Source organism: Brienomyrus brachyistius, chromosome 1 (assembly GCF_023856365.1).
Source record: "Brienomyrus brachyistius isolate T26 chromosome 1, BBRACH_0.4, whole genome shotgun sequence".
NCBI lineage: Eukaryota > Metazoa > Chordata > Actinopteri > Osteoglossiformes > Mormyridae > Brienomyrus > Brienomyrus brachyistius.
In genome coordinates, this window is record NC_064533.1 from 1,974,941 (window position 1) to 1,993,647 (window position 18,707).

The 18,707-nt window shown below is 44.6% G+C and overlaps 1 protein-coding gene across 1 annotated transcript; it reads left to right on the top strand.

Moving 5' to 3' along the window:
• The first annotated feature begins 307 nt into the window (after positions 1 to 307).
• LOC125747419 (hyaluronidase-5-like) lies at positions 308 to 6,727 on the top strand. The gene is made up of 3 exons (XM_049022659.1): positions 308 to 1,249; positions 4,669 to 4,758; positions 6,371 to 6,727. Exons 1-3 carry the CDS (start codon positions 308 to 310, stop codon positions 6,704 to 6,706), a joined length of 1,368 nt encoding a protein of 455 aa, XP_048878616.1. The 3' UTR covers positions 6,707 to 6,727.
• The last annotated feature ends 11,980 nt before the right edge of the window (positions 6,728 to 18,707 follow it).

The following is an 18,707-nucleotide window of genomic DNA, read 5'->3' on the forward strand; positions in this document are numbered from 1 at the left end:
ATGGTAGACAGACTATTTGATAGATATTTGAAAGGATATCATTGTAGTCAAGCGATCCCTGTAGTCACAGGATCTGTGTAATACAGTGATTTTCAGATACTGCAGTCTAAATAGTCTGTCTCTGCATGGTGGATATTATCAATAGAAGCCATGGAGTCAGTTTGCTAGGCAATAATATAACAACAATTCAAACATACATCCCCAGTTTATTTATAAGTATTTTTACACTCAGATACACTGAACCTGTATGAGAAATGGTGAATGTAAATTAATACGTTATATATTTGTTACTTACACAGCAAAAGCCATGGATTTTATCATCTGGATGAAGGGATCCAGTCCTCTCCTGCTGCCCCTTCTTCTGATATCTTTAGTGGGCAGCATTCATGCCGAGCTCCCCTATCCTCCTACCGCCACCCCGCTGTTTGAGGGATACCCTTACGGCGTCATATGGAACATGCCAACTCCTGTTTGCAAGCAGAACAACATCCCGCTGGACACCTCGCCATTCCAGGCCGTTACCACCCCAGAGGCTGTTCCTGACCAGTTCCTCTTCCTGTTCTACACCAACCGCCTAGGCTTGTACCCATTTGTGGACGAAGCCACCAATAAGGAGATCAATGGAGGCATCCCACAGAAGGGCAACCTGACAGCCAGCTTGGATATCGCCCAGTGGGACGTTGCCCACTATATGCCTTCAGAAACTTCTCCTGGTCTGGCTGTCATTGACTGGGAGGCCTGGCGCCCCCTGTGGGACAGAAACTGGAACTCTAAGACTATCTACCGCACGTTGTCTATTGACTATGCCCATCAGCTTGACCCCTCACTTTCCCCATCTCAAGCTGAGCCTGTGGCCAAGGAGCAATTCCAGACAGCTGCTAGAAACTTCATGGAGGACACAATGAGTCTAGGGATCAGTATGAGGCCCAATTACCTCTGGGGCTTCTATCTCTTCCCTGAATGTTACAATGATGTGTGGGAAGAGGCTGAATACACAGGTATGTGCCCAACATGGGCACAGGCAGAGAACGACCAGCTCCTGTGGCTGTGGCAGACGAGCACGGCCCTCTACCCATCCGTCTACCTAGCGACCAGTCTGGCCAACACCCACAAGGCCGCTCTGTACGTCCGCAACCAAGTTCATGAGGCCATGAGGGTGGCCAGCCTGCCTAAGCACCCCTTCAATGTCCCCATCTACGTCTACACCCGTCCTGTCTTTACCAATCAAGCTAGCAAATTCTTGAGTGTGGTGAGTACATCACATCCTGGATCATCGTATAAACTGGATATAATTAAGCTCCCGTGTGCTGCCTTTCCTCTCCTTCTATTTCCACCATATCGTAGTGGAGGGCTTTGAGTGCCTTTGCATGCCTAGCTACCGTGGGGGCTAGGTTGTCGGGGGCAACTGCGCCTGGTAGGGTCTCCGAAGGCAAAAAGGTCCCAGGTAAGGGGCCAGATGAAGAGCAATCCAAAACACCCCTGAAGAAAGAGAATTATAGCTCTCACAATTATAGTCTCGTTACCCTAGCCTGGACTAGGATCACTGGGGCCCCACCCTGGAGCTAGGCCTGGGGGAAGGGCCCGTTGGAGAATGCCTGGTGGCCGGGCTTTGGCCTATGGGACCTGGCCGGGTCCAGCCCGAAGGAGTCACACAGGACCATCCCCAGGTGGGCCCACCACCCGCAAGGGGAATGTCAGGGGTTCAGTGCTTTGTGGATTGGGTGGCACCCAAGGGAGGCCCTGGCGAACTGCTCCCCAGCTGACAAAACTGGCTTTTGGGACATGGAACGTCACCTCTCTGGTGGGGAAGGAACCTCAGCTTGTGCTGAGATACTGCCTAGATGCGCAGCAGATGCGTGACACTGGGCTGCGGTAGGGCTACTGGTGGCCCCACAGCTTGGTGCATTAACATCGGAGTTTACCCCAGTGAACGAGAGGGCTGCCTCCCTGCGCCTTCAGGTCGGGGAGAAGTCTCTGACTGTCATCTGCGCCTATGCATCAAATGATAGTTTGAAGTACCGAGCCTTCTTGGACCACAGATTTCATCGTTTTCTTGGGGGACTTCAACACTCACATGGGCAATGACAGTGTAGCCTGGAGGGGGGCGATTGGGAGGAATGTACTCCTTGATCGGAACCCAAGTGGTGTTCTGTGCCATGCATAGTTTGTCAATAACGAACACCATGTTCAAGCATAAGGTTTATATAAGGTGACATGTACAAACATACCCGGGTCTGCAGGTCAATGATCGATTTTATATTCGTATCAGCTGATCGGTGGCCTTCTGTCTTGGACACTCTGGTGAAGAGGGGGCAGAGCTGTCAACTGATCACCACCTGGTAGTGAGCTGGTTAAGATGGCAGGGGAGGAAGCCGGTCAGACCTGGCAGCCCCAAGTGCATAGTGAGGGTCTGCTGGGAACATCTAGCAGAGGCTCCAGTTCACCACATCTTCAACTCACACCTCCGGGAGAACTCCAACTGCGTACCGGGGTAGGTTGGGGACATTTAGTCTAAATGGACATTGTTGCAGACCTCCAATGTGAAATGTATGGAGCTGTGGCTGCAGGGTGGTCGGTACCAGTCGTGGAGGTAACCCCTGCACCTGATAGTGGACACCAGAGGTGAGGGGGCTGTCAAGCAGAATAAGGAGGCCTACCGGGAATTATTAGCCTAGGGGTCTCCAGAGGCAGCTAGCAGGTACAGGCAAGCCAGGTGGAATGCAGCTCAGGCAGCTACGGAAGCAAAAACCCGGCATGGGAGGAGTTTAGTGAGACCATGGAAAGTGCTTTCAGTCGGCCTCAAAAAGGTTCTGGCAAACCGTCTGGAGTATTAGGAAGGGGAAGCAGCTCCTGGCTCCTACTGTTTACGATGGGGGGGTGCTGTTGACCTCATCCGGAGGTGGAAGGAATACTTTGAGGACCTCCTGAACCCTGCTTCAGATACATCTATGCATATTGCCTGCGAGACACAGGGCCCGAGAGGGATGGGGTGGACTTGCCCATCACTGAGGCTGAGGTTGCTAGGGTGGTTAAAGAGTGGCCGGGCCCCAGGAGCGGATGAGATTCGTCCGGACTACCTGAAGGCTCTGGATGTTGTGGGGCTGTCATGGCTGACATGCCATCTCAACAGGGCGTGGAGGTCAGGGACAGTACCGGTGGATTAGCAGACTGGGGTAGTGGTCCCCTTATTTAAAAAAGGGGACTGGAAAATGTGTTCCAACTACAGGGGAATCACACTTCTCAGCCTTCCTAGGAAAGTCTATTCCGGGGTACTGGAGAGGAGGGTGAGATTGATAGTAGAATCTTGGATTCAGGAGGAACAATGTGGTTTTCGTCCTGACCGTGGAACACTGGACCAGCTTTATACCTTTGCGAGGGTACTGGAGGGAACCTGGGAGGTTGCTCATCCAGTCTACATGTTTTTTGTGGACTTGGAGAAGATTTATGACCGGGTTCCCCAAAGTGCTCTGTGGGGGATGCTTTGGGAGTATGGGGTTTGGGCCCGCAACTCCGGGTGATTCGGTCCCTATATGAACGGAGCAGAAGCTTGATCCGCATTGTCGGTAGTAAGTTGTTCCCAGTGCGTGTTGGGCACTTTGTCACCGGTCCTGTTCATAATATTTATGGACAGGATTTCTAGGTGCAGCCAGGGTGTTGCGGGTGTCCAGTTTGGTGGCATCAGGATTGCTTTGTTGCTTTTTGCGGATGACATGGTCCTGTTGGCTTCATCTGCTGGGGACCTCCAGAGTGCTCAAGGGCAGTTCTCAGCCGAGTGCAAAGTGGTGGGATGAGGATTAGCATCTCCAAGTCTGAGACCACGGTTCTCAGCTAGAAATGGGTGGATTGCCCTCTTCAGGTCAGGGAGGAGGTACTGCCTCAAGTGGAGGAGTTTAAGTATCTTGGGGTCTTGTTCACGAGTGTGGGTAGAAGACATCAAGAGCTGGACAGATGGATCGGTGTGGTGTCTGCAGTTTTGCAAGCGCTTAACTGGTTCATCATGGCCAAAAACAAACTGAGCCTGAAAGCAAGGCTCTCGATCTATTGGTCCATCTTCATTCCTACCCTCGCCTATGGTCATGAGCTGTGGGTAGTGACCGAAAGAATCACGGATACAGGCAGCCAAAATGAGGTTTCTCCGCAGGATATCTGGGCTCTCCCTCAGAGATAGGATGGGAAGTTCAGATATCCGGGAGAGTGTAGAACAGCTGAGGTATTCCAGAGTGTTATGAACTGCGGGTAAGGACGGGTAGACATGCGGGCAGGATGCAGGGAAGGACGAGGCAGGCAGGAAAAATACGGGGAAAACTGGGGATTTATTAAAGGGGAGACGGCTACGGGTATAACAAGACATCACAATGTTAATGACAGACACTCGACTGAGGAAGACGCGGCCTGATATACACAAGACATGGAGAAATAATAGGAAACAGCTGGGCATGATCGGGGAGGCACACGTGGATAATCAGGGGGCCGGGAATGACACAGAGAGAAGGCCCTGGGGCAGACCCAGGACGCGCTGGAGGGATTATATCTCTCGGCTGGCCTGGGAACGCCGCGGCATCCCCCCTGAAGAGCTGCTAGAGGCAGCTGGGGAGAGGGAGGTCTGGGTATCAAGGCAGAGGGATTTCAGGTGCTGTCTTACTCCCCTGTCTGTGTCACCATCTCCAGGAGGACCTGGTCCACACCCTGGGGGAGAATGCAGCTGTAGGGGCCTCGGGTTCAGTGCTCTGGGGGGGCACTACGGACTTTGAAGACAAGGTATATTCCCATGCAACACATGTCATCTGCATGTTTGCGGCAGGGACACACTAAATGATTAAGGTTAAAAAATTGACTGCTATGCACAAAATGTGCTACTGACATTTTAAATTCCGTCTTTCCTACGAAATGAGAAATCTGCAGTAAAACAGTAATGAGAATGAAGCGTCTGCCATAACAGTGCTTAAAGGTGCCATAGAATGGAAATGTGGCTTAACCTCAGCATAGCTAAAAAAGAGTTCGGTACATGGAAATGACATACCATGAATCTCAAACATAGTCATTCACTCTTTCAAATATAATTCCTGAACATATAAAAGACAGGATTGAAATGGGCTATTTTAAAATTCCTAATCTGTTACGTAACACCCCCAAACATAACATATGCCAGCCCCTTTTTAAGCTCAATGTACATGCGCGTTTGGACTCCAGCAGTTGTGCAGGTATCCTGGTGGATGAAGCGAGCAACAACAAAAATGTCAGGCTGCATGTATAAGTCTGCTGTTTGAGGCTATGATGGGGATGTCGGCAATAGCCCTTCCCAAGGAATCAAACTGTCATCAGGCATGGCTGATGTTCATCTTTAACAGCTCAGGGGTACCATTCCCAGAAGCTCCCCTTAGCAACTTACATAGCTGGAACCGTTCACTTACATGGTTCTAACTATGGAAGTTGCTAATGTTGCTAGCAACTATGGCTTTGGGAAAATGTACCCCGGTTTAGTAGGGGAATATTAAACAACATTATGAAGTCTATGATACTGACATTGAACAGACACTTCTGTGCTTCTCGTAGCCTACTTTTGATTAGCTAAACAAATATCTAACCAATAGTGCAGTAAAAGAAAAGCAGAATTCCAAATTCATTACACATAACACATTTACAAGCTGCTTATCTTGCTGTTTAGAGTATTTGATGAAACTTGCATGTATAAAGCTAGCATTATAAAATCATTTGCTGCGTCAAATACAAAAAAAAAAAAAAAACAATATTCTTGTTACAAGTTTGAAAACAAAGTTATGATTATGCTAAAATTCTACCAAGTCTGAAGCAGCGCTATTACAGTTACACACAGTGAATTGTTCCAGGAAACATTAATGACAAAACATACCACTCAGAAGTGTTCATTTGCTACCTCTGGGCAACTGGCTGTTCATCGGCATCTGATTCCTCCACCATTACAGGCTCAAACATATACGGTTGGATGCATAAGTACTCCATGTTTCACCTCACCATTAGCAATGGTGAATCTGTGTGAAGCGTCGCAATGCCACTCTATAAACCAGCCAGAGCAGAGCTCAATAATCTATTAATGAGCCCACGAAATAAGGTAAAACAGCTTGTTTTATTCTAGGGCCAGGGATGTACATGGGCATGTAAAATCACTTTTGGACATTTTTCAACCATTTTTCTGCTGTGGGTAGCTGCCCTTCACAGCCAGTAGTTTGTGGGAGGCATGAAGAGAATTTCCTCTCAGGGATAAATATAGTATTAATTATTATTTGGAAAAAAACATTCTATGGCCCCTTTAAGCCCTCCTTCATATCTGAGATCTTCACACTCAGTCACAGATCATTTGTCTATATCACACAAGCACGTTCCATCCTTGTAGGCGTCATGTGAGGCCTTATCCTCCTACCTGACCTCCACCCTGAACCCCTACATCGCCAATGTGACGGCAGCTTCCAGGCTCTGCAGCGAGTCACTCTGCCAGGGTAACGGGCGCTGCATCCGGAAGGACTACAACTCTGACGTCTACCTGCACCTGAATCCTGCCGGCTTCTCTGTCCGAAAATCCAACGGGAAGTACGTGGCGGTGGGCATTCCCACCCTCTCTGACCTCACCTACTTCTCCGATCACTTCACCTGCCAGTGCTACGCTGGGCTGAGCTGCTCGCCCCGGATAGCGAGTGAGCTCCCCAACACACCCGTGGTCATTCCTGTGTAACACAGCCCTTCAGTATGCTGTAGGCTGACTACCCTTTAAAAATGTTTGATCATTTTGCTGATTTATTTGCTATTCTCTGATGCATTTATTTCAACTTTGCAAATGAAGTACAGTCAGTGCAGCTTTCACTTCCAACATTAAAAGTATAGTTTCATCTGGTCTAAGTTTGCTGAGTAATTCAGCCATGTGGTTTTAAATCTATTTTAAAAAGTTTGTTTTATATGTCAGCTGGAAGATCCATTAAACCATTTTGTTCAGTACTTGTAAACAGAGATCTCTTTTGAGATCTCCTTGAAACTCTTGAGGCACACATCAGAGGAAAGTCACTGTAGACCTGCCCTTGACTAACTATGCTTATACTTAGGAGATAAAGCTGTTGGCCACTCATTTGGATTCTCGTTGAATAATTATGTAACTCATTTAGTCAACCGCACATCGCCCTTCCCTATATCTCCTGTGCTCATGTTCTGCACAATAATTCCACATGTCCAGATGTTCTTTGGCACACTAGTTCTGCTATGCAAGAACCATTCTCTCTCCCAGGGTGACCCACCACAAATGTAGCATCTACAGTCATTGTGAAGCATAATATCAACTTCAAAACCTGAGCACTGCAAGACATGCAAAACTGTGAGAAGCTGTTTCCAGAAGCAACTCCAAGGTATAATGGAGAATTCTTCCACTAGGTCTTGAAAAGCATAATTACCGTCATGATTAAATGGAGATGTTGTCAAGAACAACTGGGTGCAGCTGTAATTGTCATTAAGTCTGATCTTAATTTCAAATTTAAATTCCTCTATAGTGAGTTTCTACCCTTTCTAAACACACTCTGCCATAGCCAAGGGTTTGCGATGAATTCAGAAGTCATCAGAGAATTGCTGATCAATTTTTGCATAATTCTTCATTCACTAAGAAGACTAGATTTCAGACTGCAGGAAGACAGTCAAATCCATAGGGATCCACATGCGTCGCATTACCTGCACCCGAGCAGTGAGAGCCGCAGTACTGCATCGATAGAACCGGTGATGGGAGGCTCCCCGTCATGGGATGGCCCACTGATCAGGAACTCCAGCAGCTCTCGGAGCGGTTCTGCTTTTCTGTCACAAGCTATACATATTATCAGTTACTTATGTTGAATAAATGAATGAATGAATGAATGAATGTTGCATTTATACAGTACTATGCAAAAGTCTTAGGCAGTCCAAAGAAATGTTTAAAGCTGGGTAGCAAGTGTACTTTAGTTTAGAATAAAAAACACAATTTAACATTAGAACATGTGCAAATTAAGAGTAATACAATAAAAACTAGTAATAATTTCTTCTGTTTTATAAAAAGTTACTGATACCTAGTTGGATGGCTAGATGATCACCGCTTCAGTTCCCAAACTTCTCATCAGGGGCACCTCAGCCGTTCCATAATTTGTTAAATTTCACCAACAGCTCAATTAAATAATTAAATATATTGGTTCAAAAAGTCTGCGATGGGCTGGCCCCCCATCCTGGGTTGTTGCCTGCCTCGTGCCCATTGCTTCCGGGATAGGCTCCGGACCCCCCGCGACCCAGTAGGATAAGCGGTTTGGAAAATGGATGGATGGATGGATGGTTCAAAAAGTCAGTGAGAGATTGACTAGCTGTATGAGGTGTGCTAGTGGCCAAGTCAAAAAATACATGGCTGCAGTGGACGGTCGCTGCAAATACTAGGATGATTTTAGCAGAGGTTCTGAAATGGCTAAACTGACACACTTTGACAGGCATGAAATCATAGTTTTACACCAACACGAGGATAATCCAAACATAATTTTCTTTGCCTACCTAAGACTGACAAAGACATGTGCACAAGCCTTGCAAACGCTGTGTGATGATATTGTAATACAGTAGCTGCCATACACTGCAAATTGATGTCTTTTCTTTCACTGTAACTTGCAACACTGGGTCATACAGGTTGCAGTGCTAAACCCAGATCAACCTCCAGGACAGGGGCCAAAAAAGAGGACGTATCAGGAGAAACCCAGATGCATGGTAAGCCAATGCAGGGGTCATTCGAGATCTCCAAAAGTCGGGACCTCAGTTTCACATCTCACATGAACAGTAGCACCAGTGTTCCCATCACTGCACTGGGACCCACACAGACCACAAGATGGGCTAACCTGCCATCCACACCAACACCTCCGCCAGCAGTAACCCAGCTTTCTTACTTGGTCTCCCATCCAAGTTCTAGCCTGGCCTAAAGCTACGTAGCTGCAGATGGATTACCAAGTTTGAACAAAAGGTGGGTATGGCCGCGTTGCATAGTGTTACATGAATCTAGCATAATACCACCCTTTGTATGTTAGGCTTTGTATACTCCTACAGTAATCTAGTATAATAGCACTTATTAGGGGTGTGGTCTAGTGATGCCCTGTATAATGCTTGTTGTGATACGATTGGCTCTGCAGCAGGAGTGTGGCTTCTTATAAAACTGGAAATGCACATTGTCAATAGTACACTGAAACGAGTCTGTGTGGAGACATTGCGTAATAAAACTGCATTAGGCAAAGTGCAACCTCTTCTTTTGTTACTTGAGTTATTCTTTTTACGGTCCAGCACTCTGATAAAATCATTAGTAGTGAAGCCCGTTCTTCTATATTTCATTCATACAGGAGCTGCCATGGATTTGACCATCTGGATGAAGGGATCCAATCCGCTCCTGCTGCCCCTTCTTCTCTTATCTTTAGTGGGCAGCATTCATGCCGAGCTCCCCTATCCTCCTACCGCCACCCCGCTGTTTGAGGGATACCCTTACGGCGTCATATGGAACATGCCAACTCCTGTTTGCAAGAAGAACAACATCCCGCTGGACACCTCGCCATTCCAGGCTGTTACCACCCCAGAGGCTGTTCCTGACCAGTTCCTCTTCCTCTTCTACAACGACCGCCTGGGCTTGTACCCATTTGTGGATGAGGCCACCAAGAAGGAGATCAATGGAGGCATCCCACAGAAGGGCAACCTGAAGGCCAGCTTGGAAGTCACCAATTGGAACATCACTCAAAATATACCTTCAGGAACCTCCACTGGTCTGGCTGTCATTGACTGGGAGGCCTGGCGCCCTGTCTGGGACACAAACTGGGACTCTAAGACCGTCTACCAAACATTGTCTATTGACTATGCCCGTCAACTTCACCCCTCACTTTGCCCATCTCAAGCCGAGCTTGTGGCCAAGGAGCAGTTCCAGACAGCTGCTAGAAACTTCATGGAGGACACAATGAGTCTAGGGATCAGTATGAGGCCCAGTTACCTCTGGGGCTTCTATCTCTTCCCTGAATGCTATAACTATGGTTGGGATGGTGCTGACTACACAGGAGAGTGTCCCACAGATGCACAGACCAGAAACGACCAGCTCCTGTGGCTGTGGCAGACGAGCACGGCCCTCTACCCATCCGTCTACCTAGCGACCAGTCTGGCCAACACCCACAAGGCCGCTCTGTACGTCCGCAACCAAGTTCATGAGGCCATGAGGGTGGCCAGCCAGCCAAAGCACCCCTTCAATGTCCCCATCTACGTCTACACCCGTCCTGTCTTTACTGACCAAACCAGCAAATTCTTAAGTGTGGTGAGTACATCAGGCTAGGGATGAAACGGTTGTTGGTTTTACAGTAAACCACGCTTTCAATTCTTAATTATCCTTTAGACAGTGTTTGATTAGTACACTTTGAAAAACTCACGTTAAATACTGTCCAGCATCAACCAAAGCCAGTGACAGTCTCTCAGACGCAGGCACGCACACACAACATGCAGTGTGGGTTTGTTTGTGTCAGTGAAAACATGGCAGAAGCAGTGACCGCGTTCTGGAGATTTTTAATGCACATTAAATATGGTTTTCATATGTTTACATGAGGCATTATCTACGATTTGACTTTAATGTTTATGCAAGCAAAAAGTGCATCGTGCTGCTCATTTTGTCATTTTAAATATAAAACTTAGTAATATGATTTCAGTTTGTGTCTCAGTACTTTTTTAAATAAAAACAACAATAATGATAATGGATACTTTATGAATCGCTGTGGGGAAATTCTCTTTGCTCCTCCCCCAACCTGCTCTCTGAAGGTGAAGCTGGCTGTAAAGACGGCACCCATAGCAGTACCCAGGGTTTTACTCAAGAACCTGCTAATGTGCTGAGGCTGGGCTCGAACCGGCGACCTTCCGACCACAAGCCCACTGAGCCACATGCTCTTTCATCTCTAATCAGACTCTGGATCATCTCACTCTTATATAGAGGATATGATCAAGCTCCACTGTGCTGGCTTTGCTTCAGACCTTCATATTCTCATTTAAGTCATCAAGGTACGGAGCCCAGAGCTTCTGTCTCACTGCTCTGTGTCTGTTCTCGTCTCCAGGAGGACCTGGTCCACACTCTGGGTGAGAATGCAGCTGTGGGGGCCTCGGGTTCGGTGCTCTGGGGGGCCAGTGCAGATTTTCATGACAAGGTATGAAACACAAACACTCTTGGTACATGCTATAGGCCGAAAAAGAGCACGGCTGAAAGAGATCACTATGTTCACAATGTTCATAAGGACTGCAATTCTGTGACAATCAAGTAACATAAAACTGCAATAAAACAGTGAAGGAAATGAAGTATCTGTGTTATAATAATGCCGAAGTCGTGCTTCATGTCTCAGGAGATCATTTCTTCATACTCAAACACAGATCACCTGTCTATATGTCACACAAACATGTTCCATCCTTGTAGGCATCATGTGAGGCCTTATCCTCCTACCTGACCTCCACCCTGAACCCCTACATCGCCAATGTGACGGCAGCTTCCAGGCTCTGCAGCAAGTCACTCTGCCAGGGTAACGGCCGCTGCATCCGGAAGGACTACAACTCTGACGTCTACCTGCACCTGAATCCTGCCGGCTTCTCTGTCCGAAAATCCAACGGGAAGTACGTGGCGGTGGGCATTCCCACCCTCTCTGACCTCACCTACTTCTCCGATCACTTCACCTGCCAGTGCTACGCTGGGCTGAGCTGCTCGCCCCGGATAGCGAGCAAGCTCCCCAACACACCCGTGACCATTCCTGTGTAACACAGCCCTTCAGTATGCTGTAGACTCACCATGCTTTAATAATGTTTCATCATCTTGCTGATTCATTTGCTGTTTTCTGATGCATTTGTTTCTCCTTTGCAAATAAATTTCAGTCATTCTTTGTTGAGTTCAAACATCATCACTCTGCATCATGGAATTTCGAGGAAGTGCTATTCTACCCGGCATAGTGATAGCAATAAGCCTTCTATGATTAAAACCAATTTTGTCATTTATATTGCAAAGAATTTTGGTGTCTGAAATCGCATATTTGTTTGCTATGTAGTAGACAAAATATAGTATGCGACGTGAGCAGTATATCTGAATACTCAGTATGGATGAGATGGTATGCGAACGGTACCCGGATGATATACTACATTCTGCAGAATTCCAAAATGTATAATTGATGGATGTCATGTTATCCCGCAAGGTCACTGGAGCTGCAATCAGAGATGAAGAACAGCACTTGCTCAGAAATATTTGTGAAGAAGACAGCCAACTCTGTACAACTTCAAAGATGCCATAGAATGCATCTTTTCAGTATTTTTAGTTGGTTTTGGGGTGGCCTGGTAATGCAGTGGTTAGCACCAATGCATCATAGTTTTGGGACCGGGGTTCCATTATGGCTCTATGCGTGTGTAGTTTGCATCGTTATTGGTTTCCTCCAGGTAGCCCCAATTGCCCCCACACTCCAAAAATATGCTGAGAATTGGCATTGCTAAATTTCCCATAGGTTTGTGTGTGTGTGAGTGACTGGTGTGTGAGTTACTGGTGTGTGACTGTGTCCTGTGATGGTTGGTGCCCCATCCTGGGTTGTTCCCTGCCTTGTGCCCTGTGATGATCCTGGGTTGTTCCCTGCCTTGTGTCCTGTGATGGTTGGTGCCCCACAGAAAATAGATCATTCGTTGTCTACAGAGAAGTTATGTGAACTTGGTTTGGTTGAAAAATGCCCAGAAGTGCTTTTTACATGCCCATTTATTCTCTACAATTCGGCCCTAGAATGAAACAGGCCTTTTTCCCTTTTTTGGTGGACTCATTAATACGTTGATAAGCTGTGCTGTGATTGGCTGGTTTACTTTTACATTTACGAAGTGGAGATATTTGGCCATAATTTACAGCACCATGTCTGGAGAAATCCAAACACCAACTCATACCAACTGTCAAGCATGGTGGTAGAGGGGTGATAATTTGGGCTTGTTCTGGAGCCACAGGAACTGGGCACCTTGCAGTCATTGAGTCAACCATGATCTCCTCTCTATACCATATTGTAGAGTCAGCTAAAGCTTGGCCGAGACAGGGTCATGCAAGAGGACGAGGATCCCAAACACACTAATAAATCTACAGCAGAATGGCTGCAAAAGAAAGAAATCAACGTGTTGCAATGGCCCAGTTGAAGTCCACACCTCAGCCTGATATGAATGCTATGGCGGGACCATAAGAGAGTTGTGCAGAACCAAATGCCTGCAAATCCCAATGAACCGAAGCAACCTTCTAAAGAAGAGTGGGCCCAAATTCCTCCACAGCGATGTGCGAGACTAATAAAATCATACAGAACACAATTAGTTCAAGCTATTACTGCTAAAGGTGGTTCTACCAACTATTGAATCAATTAGTTTCTCGCACATGGCTTTCCCATTTTGGGTTCATTTTTTGTGAAATAAACGACACGGTGGAATTTTTAAATAATTTTACAAACTGATAAGGACCAGGGCCTAGTTCCTCTAAACCTTCTTAATGTTACATCATTCGTAAGTCCTACCTTAAGTCATCTCAATGCTCCAACGTGTTTCCCAAAACATTCTTAGTTAAGTAGTGTAAGATATTCTTTTGTAAGGTTGGTTTGAGTCTCTCTTAGCTGTCTCTTATCATTGTTGTCGGCTCATACAGCTCATTTAAAATAAGACTAACGTTGTAAGGGTACAGTTTCATAACTAAACATCACTTAACTACAAAATAACTGGTTGATATGAGAAAATTATTTTGTCTGATATATGACTACAAACTTCGTATGTAGGTTTTGTCCTTGCGCTAAAAAATCCACAGCGAATTGGCCTCAGTAATGTGCAGATTCATAATGAAAGATAAGGAAAGTGCTGTTGATAATGTATTTATTTATTAAGTGGGAAGGAAGGGGGGGGGGGGTCCCCCAATTTCTGACGCCCCTGGAATGCACACACCTCTGTAAATATGAAAAAGTTGCCATATATCAAAACTTTAGTTCATGAGGTTGATAAGAGTGAACACTGCGGGTTCATTTACGTGGAACTTACAATCATTGTATTTGTGCCATTGCTTGTCTCTGTATGAAGAACAGACACACAGCTGGTGCACGCAGGTGTATTATGGAACAAATAAAATAAAATGGTGATACTACAATCTGGGGAGGAGGGGTCTTCCACCCAGTCGGCGTAAATCATATTTATGGTTAGATTACTCAAGTTGTTAATTTTGTATTTTATTTTTAGGTTCTCCCCAGTTCTGATTCATGCAATATTTTGAAGGATTCCTATAGTGTTATGTTTTGTCTCATGCAGCAGTGTTGTTTTCTCTCATGCAGCAGTGTTATGTTTATAACATGCAGCAGTGTTATGGTTTCTCTCATGCAGCAGTGTTATGTTTATAACATGCAGCAGTGTTATGGTTTCTCTCATGCAGCAGTGTTATGGTTTCTCTCATGCAGCAGTGTTATGTGTTCTCTCATGCAGCAGTGTTGTTTATAACATGCAGCAGTGTTATGGTTTCTCTCATGCAGCAGTGTTATGTTTATAACATGCAGCAGTGTTATGTTTATAACATGCAGCAGTGTTATGGTTTCTCTCATGCAGCAGTGTTATGTTTATAACATGCAGCAGTGTTATGGTTTCTCTCATGCAGCAGAGTTATGGTTTCTCTCATGCAGCAGTGTTATGTGTTCTCTCATGCAGCAGTGTTGTTTATAACATGCAGCAGTGTTATGGTTTCTCTCATGCAGCAGTGTTATGTTTATAACATGCAGCAGTGTTATGTTTTCTCTCATGCAGCAGTCAAGCAATTGCTGCATGGAGGGAACAATCGGTTTTTGAGCCATTGATATCAACCAATCAGGTCTTTTGGCGCCTTTTAAGGTCAAACTTAAGAAGCTCTCCCTTGAGCACCCTCTTAAGACATTGTTTGAGAAACATACATAGAAAAACAAATACCTTTCATAAGATATATCTTTAGAGTCTTCTTAAGATGGTAAGAGTATCCATTTAGGACCTGATACATAAAATCACAGAACTGAAAGAGGGTGTACTTTCTTTTTCACATGACTGTATGTTACTGGGTTTTGTACATACTATACTGTCCTTTTTTATAGTGTACTCTTTCTACTTTGCCACACGTAATTGTCATACTCCCACTAGGCACATTAGCATAGTCATAACTTTGTTTTTAACATTGTAACAACTACATTGTAATTATTTTGCATTTGTCAGCAAATGATTTTTCGATGCTAGCTTCGTCATACAATTTTAATTTTTCGAAGTTAGATGGGATTACATATTTGTTTAGCTAACCGAAAGTAGACGACAGGCAGTAAGAAGCCTCATCTCAGTGTCAGTATCACGGACTTCGTAATGTTGTTTACTACTCCTCTGTTTAACTGGGATACTTTCCGAAAAGTATGGTTGCAAGGTTCCAGGTATGTAAGTTGCTAGCGCTGATCTGAACAGGAATGTTAACAGAGATAAAGCTTAGAATCAAATCAATGTGTCCATTTGCTCATGCCCTGCTGCCATTTTACTATCACAAAAGAAAAATCACATTAAGTCTGGGTAATTTCACCATTTTCATTAGAAGGAGATTTGTGACATTCATACATCAAATGTCCCGACTGGCCGAGCTCAACGGAGTACACAGAATGTTGTAGATCTAGAGTGTCTCTGCAATATGCTATACACACTATGTTATATGGTCGTGTACCCATAAGAGTTATTCAGTACTGTAGTTCTGTAATTTCCCTTGTGGACTTGTAGTCTGTGAGCCATACCAGCCATGGACGCCGAAGGAGGTCTGCGCCGTTTGTTGGGTTGGGAATCTCAGGGTTTTTGCCCTCCTTCCTAGCCTGGATGGACAGGATTGTGTGTGTGTACTGTAGTACAAAAGAGTGTGATGTGTGCATGTACCTATATATTCACTGCTGTGTATGTACCAAAGGTAAGTTTACAGTAAAGTTACTGTAGTACAAAAGAGTGTTGTGTGTGCATGTACCTATATATTCACTGCTGCGTATATAGCAAAGGTAAGCTTAAAATTACTGTAGTACAAAAGAGTGTCATGTGTGCATGTACCTATATATTCACTGCTGAGTATGTACCAAAGGTAAGCTTACAGTAAAGTTACTGTAGTACAAAAGTGTTGTGTGTGCATGTACCTATATATTCACTGCTGCGTATGTACCAAAGGTAAGCTTAAAGTTACTGTAGTACAAAAGAGTGTCATGTGTGCATGTACCTATATATTCACTGCTGAGTATGTACCAAAGGTAAGCTTACAGTAAAGTTACTGTAGTACAAAAGTGTTGTGTGTGCATGTACCTATATATTCACTGCTGCGTATGTACCAAAGGTAAGCTTAAAGTTACTGTAAGTTTTTAAGTCAACTGTAATTCTAAGGTCAGAGAAGCAGCAGAGTTCAAGGAGGGATGTGCAAAGTGCTCAGTGTTCAGTATTTCAGCAGCTCGGTAGCTTGACGGATTGCAGGCAGAAAGTGTCCGGAAACCTGCTGGTGCAGTTCTGAAAGCTCCTGCACCACCTGTCTGACAGCAGGAGCCGTGGAAGACAAATAAAATCAACATCTCCCATAGCTCCCAGTTAAACCACTTTGAATAATGCTCTGGACCATGCAGTTGGTGAGCAAAGTTTTCTCCAAAGTGCTCCATCCATACTCTGCTGCAAGCACACGGCAGCCAAAAAGCAGCAAGTTAATATACTATAACACCAGCTTCCTTAAAAGGACTAAGTCCTGACTGGCCAGACAACACCAGCAAACCCAGCTCAAACTTTCAACAAACATTTTTCCCCACCTCTGTTGGTCTACCTTGACTTCAGGACGTCCACCTCTCAGCCAGCATCCGTCCACTTTGCTCGTTACTCACATGATACACTAGTTTCCCATCCCCCTTTAGCCTCATATCAGTAGTGAATATATAGGTACATGCACACACAACACTCTTTTGTACTACAGTAACTTTACTGTAAGCTTACCTTTGGTACATACACAGCAGTGAATATATAGGTACATGCACACATGACACTCTTTTGTACTACAGTAACTTTAAGCTTACCTTTGGTACATACGCAGCAGTGAATATATAGGTACATGCACACACAACACTCTTTTGTACTACAGTAACTTTACTGTAAGCTTACCTTTGGTACATACACAGCAGTGAATATATAGGTATATGCACACATGACACTCTTTTGTACTACAGTAACTTTACTGTAAGCTTACCTTTGGTACATACACAGCAGTGAATATATAGGTACATGCACACATGACACTCTTTTGTACTACAGTAACTTTAAGCTTACCTTTGGTACATACGCAGCAGTGAATATATAGGTACATGCACACACAACACTCTTTTGTACTACAGTAACTTTACTGTAAGCTTACCTTTGGTACATACGCAGCAGTGAATATATAGGTATATGCACACATGACACTCTTTTGTACTACAGTAACTTTACTGTAAGCTTACCTTTGGTACATACACAGCAGTGAATATATAGGTACATGCACACATGACACTCTTTTGTACTACAGTAACTTTAAGCTTACCTTTGGTACATACGCAGCAGTGAATATATAGGTACATGCACACACAACACTCTTTTGTACTACAGTAACTTTACTGTAAGCTTACCTTTGGTACATACGCAGCAGTGAATATATAGGTATATGCACACATGACACTCTTTTGTACTACAGTAACTTTAAGCTTACCTTTGCTATATACGCAGCAGTGAATATATAGGTACATGCACACACAACACTCTTTTGAACTACAGTAACTTTAAGCTTACCTTTGGTACATACGCAGCAGTGAATATATAGGTATATGCACACATGACACTCTTTTGTACTACAGTAACTTTACTGTAAGCTTACCTTTGGTACATACACAGCAGTGAATATATAGGTACATGCACACATGACACTCTTTTGTACTACAGTAACTTTACTGTAAGCTTACCTTTGGTACATACACAGCAGTGAATATATAGGTACATGCACACATGACACTCTTTTGTACTACAGTAACTTTAAGCTTACCTTTGGTACATACGCAGCAGTGAATATATAGGTACATGCACACATGACACTCTTTTGAACTACAGTAACTTTAAGCTTACCTTTGGTACATACGCAGCAGTGAATATATAGGTATATGCACACATGACACTCTTTTGTACTACAGTAACTTTACTGTAAGCTTACCTTTGGTACATACACAGCAGTGAATATATAGGTACATGCACACATGACACTCTTTTGTACTACAGTAACTTTACTGTAAGCTTACCTTTGGTACATACACAGCAGTGAATATATAGGTACATGCACACATGACACTCTTTTGTACTACAGTAACTTTAAGCTTACCTTTGGTACATACGCAGCAGTAAATATATAGGTACATGCACACACAACACTCTTTTGTACTACAGTAACTTTAAGCTTACCTTTGGTACATACGCAGCAGTAAATATATAGGTACATGCACACACAACACTCTTTTGTACTACAGTAACTTTAAGCTTACCTTTGCTATATACGCAGCAGTGAATATATAGGTACATGCACACATGACACTCTTTTGTACTACAGTAACTTTAAGCTTACCTTTGCTATATACGCAGCAGTGAATATATAGGTACATGCACACACAACACTCTTTTGAACTACAGTAACTTTA

What these genes read in the sequence shown, in the direction of transcription:
- LOC125747419 (XM_049022659.1), top strand. Translation starts at nt 308, where the DNA reads ATGGATTTTATCATCTGGATGAAGGGATCCAGTCCTCTCCTGCTGCCC. An exon ending in CTAGCAAATTCTTGAGTGTG is followed by an intron (nt 1,250 to 4,668) that starts GTGAGTACATCA and finishes CACCATCTCCAG; the next exon opens with GAGGACCTGGTCCACACCCT. An exon ending in CTACGGACTTTGAAGACAAG is followed by an intron (nt 4,759 to 6,370) that starts GTATATTCCCAT and finishes CCATCCTTGTAG; the next exon opens with GCGTCATGTGAGGCCTTATC.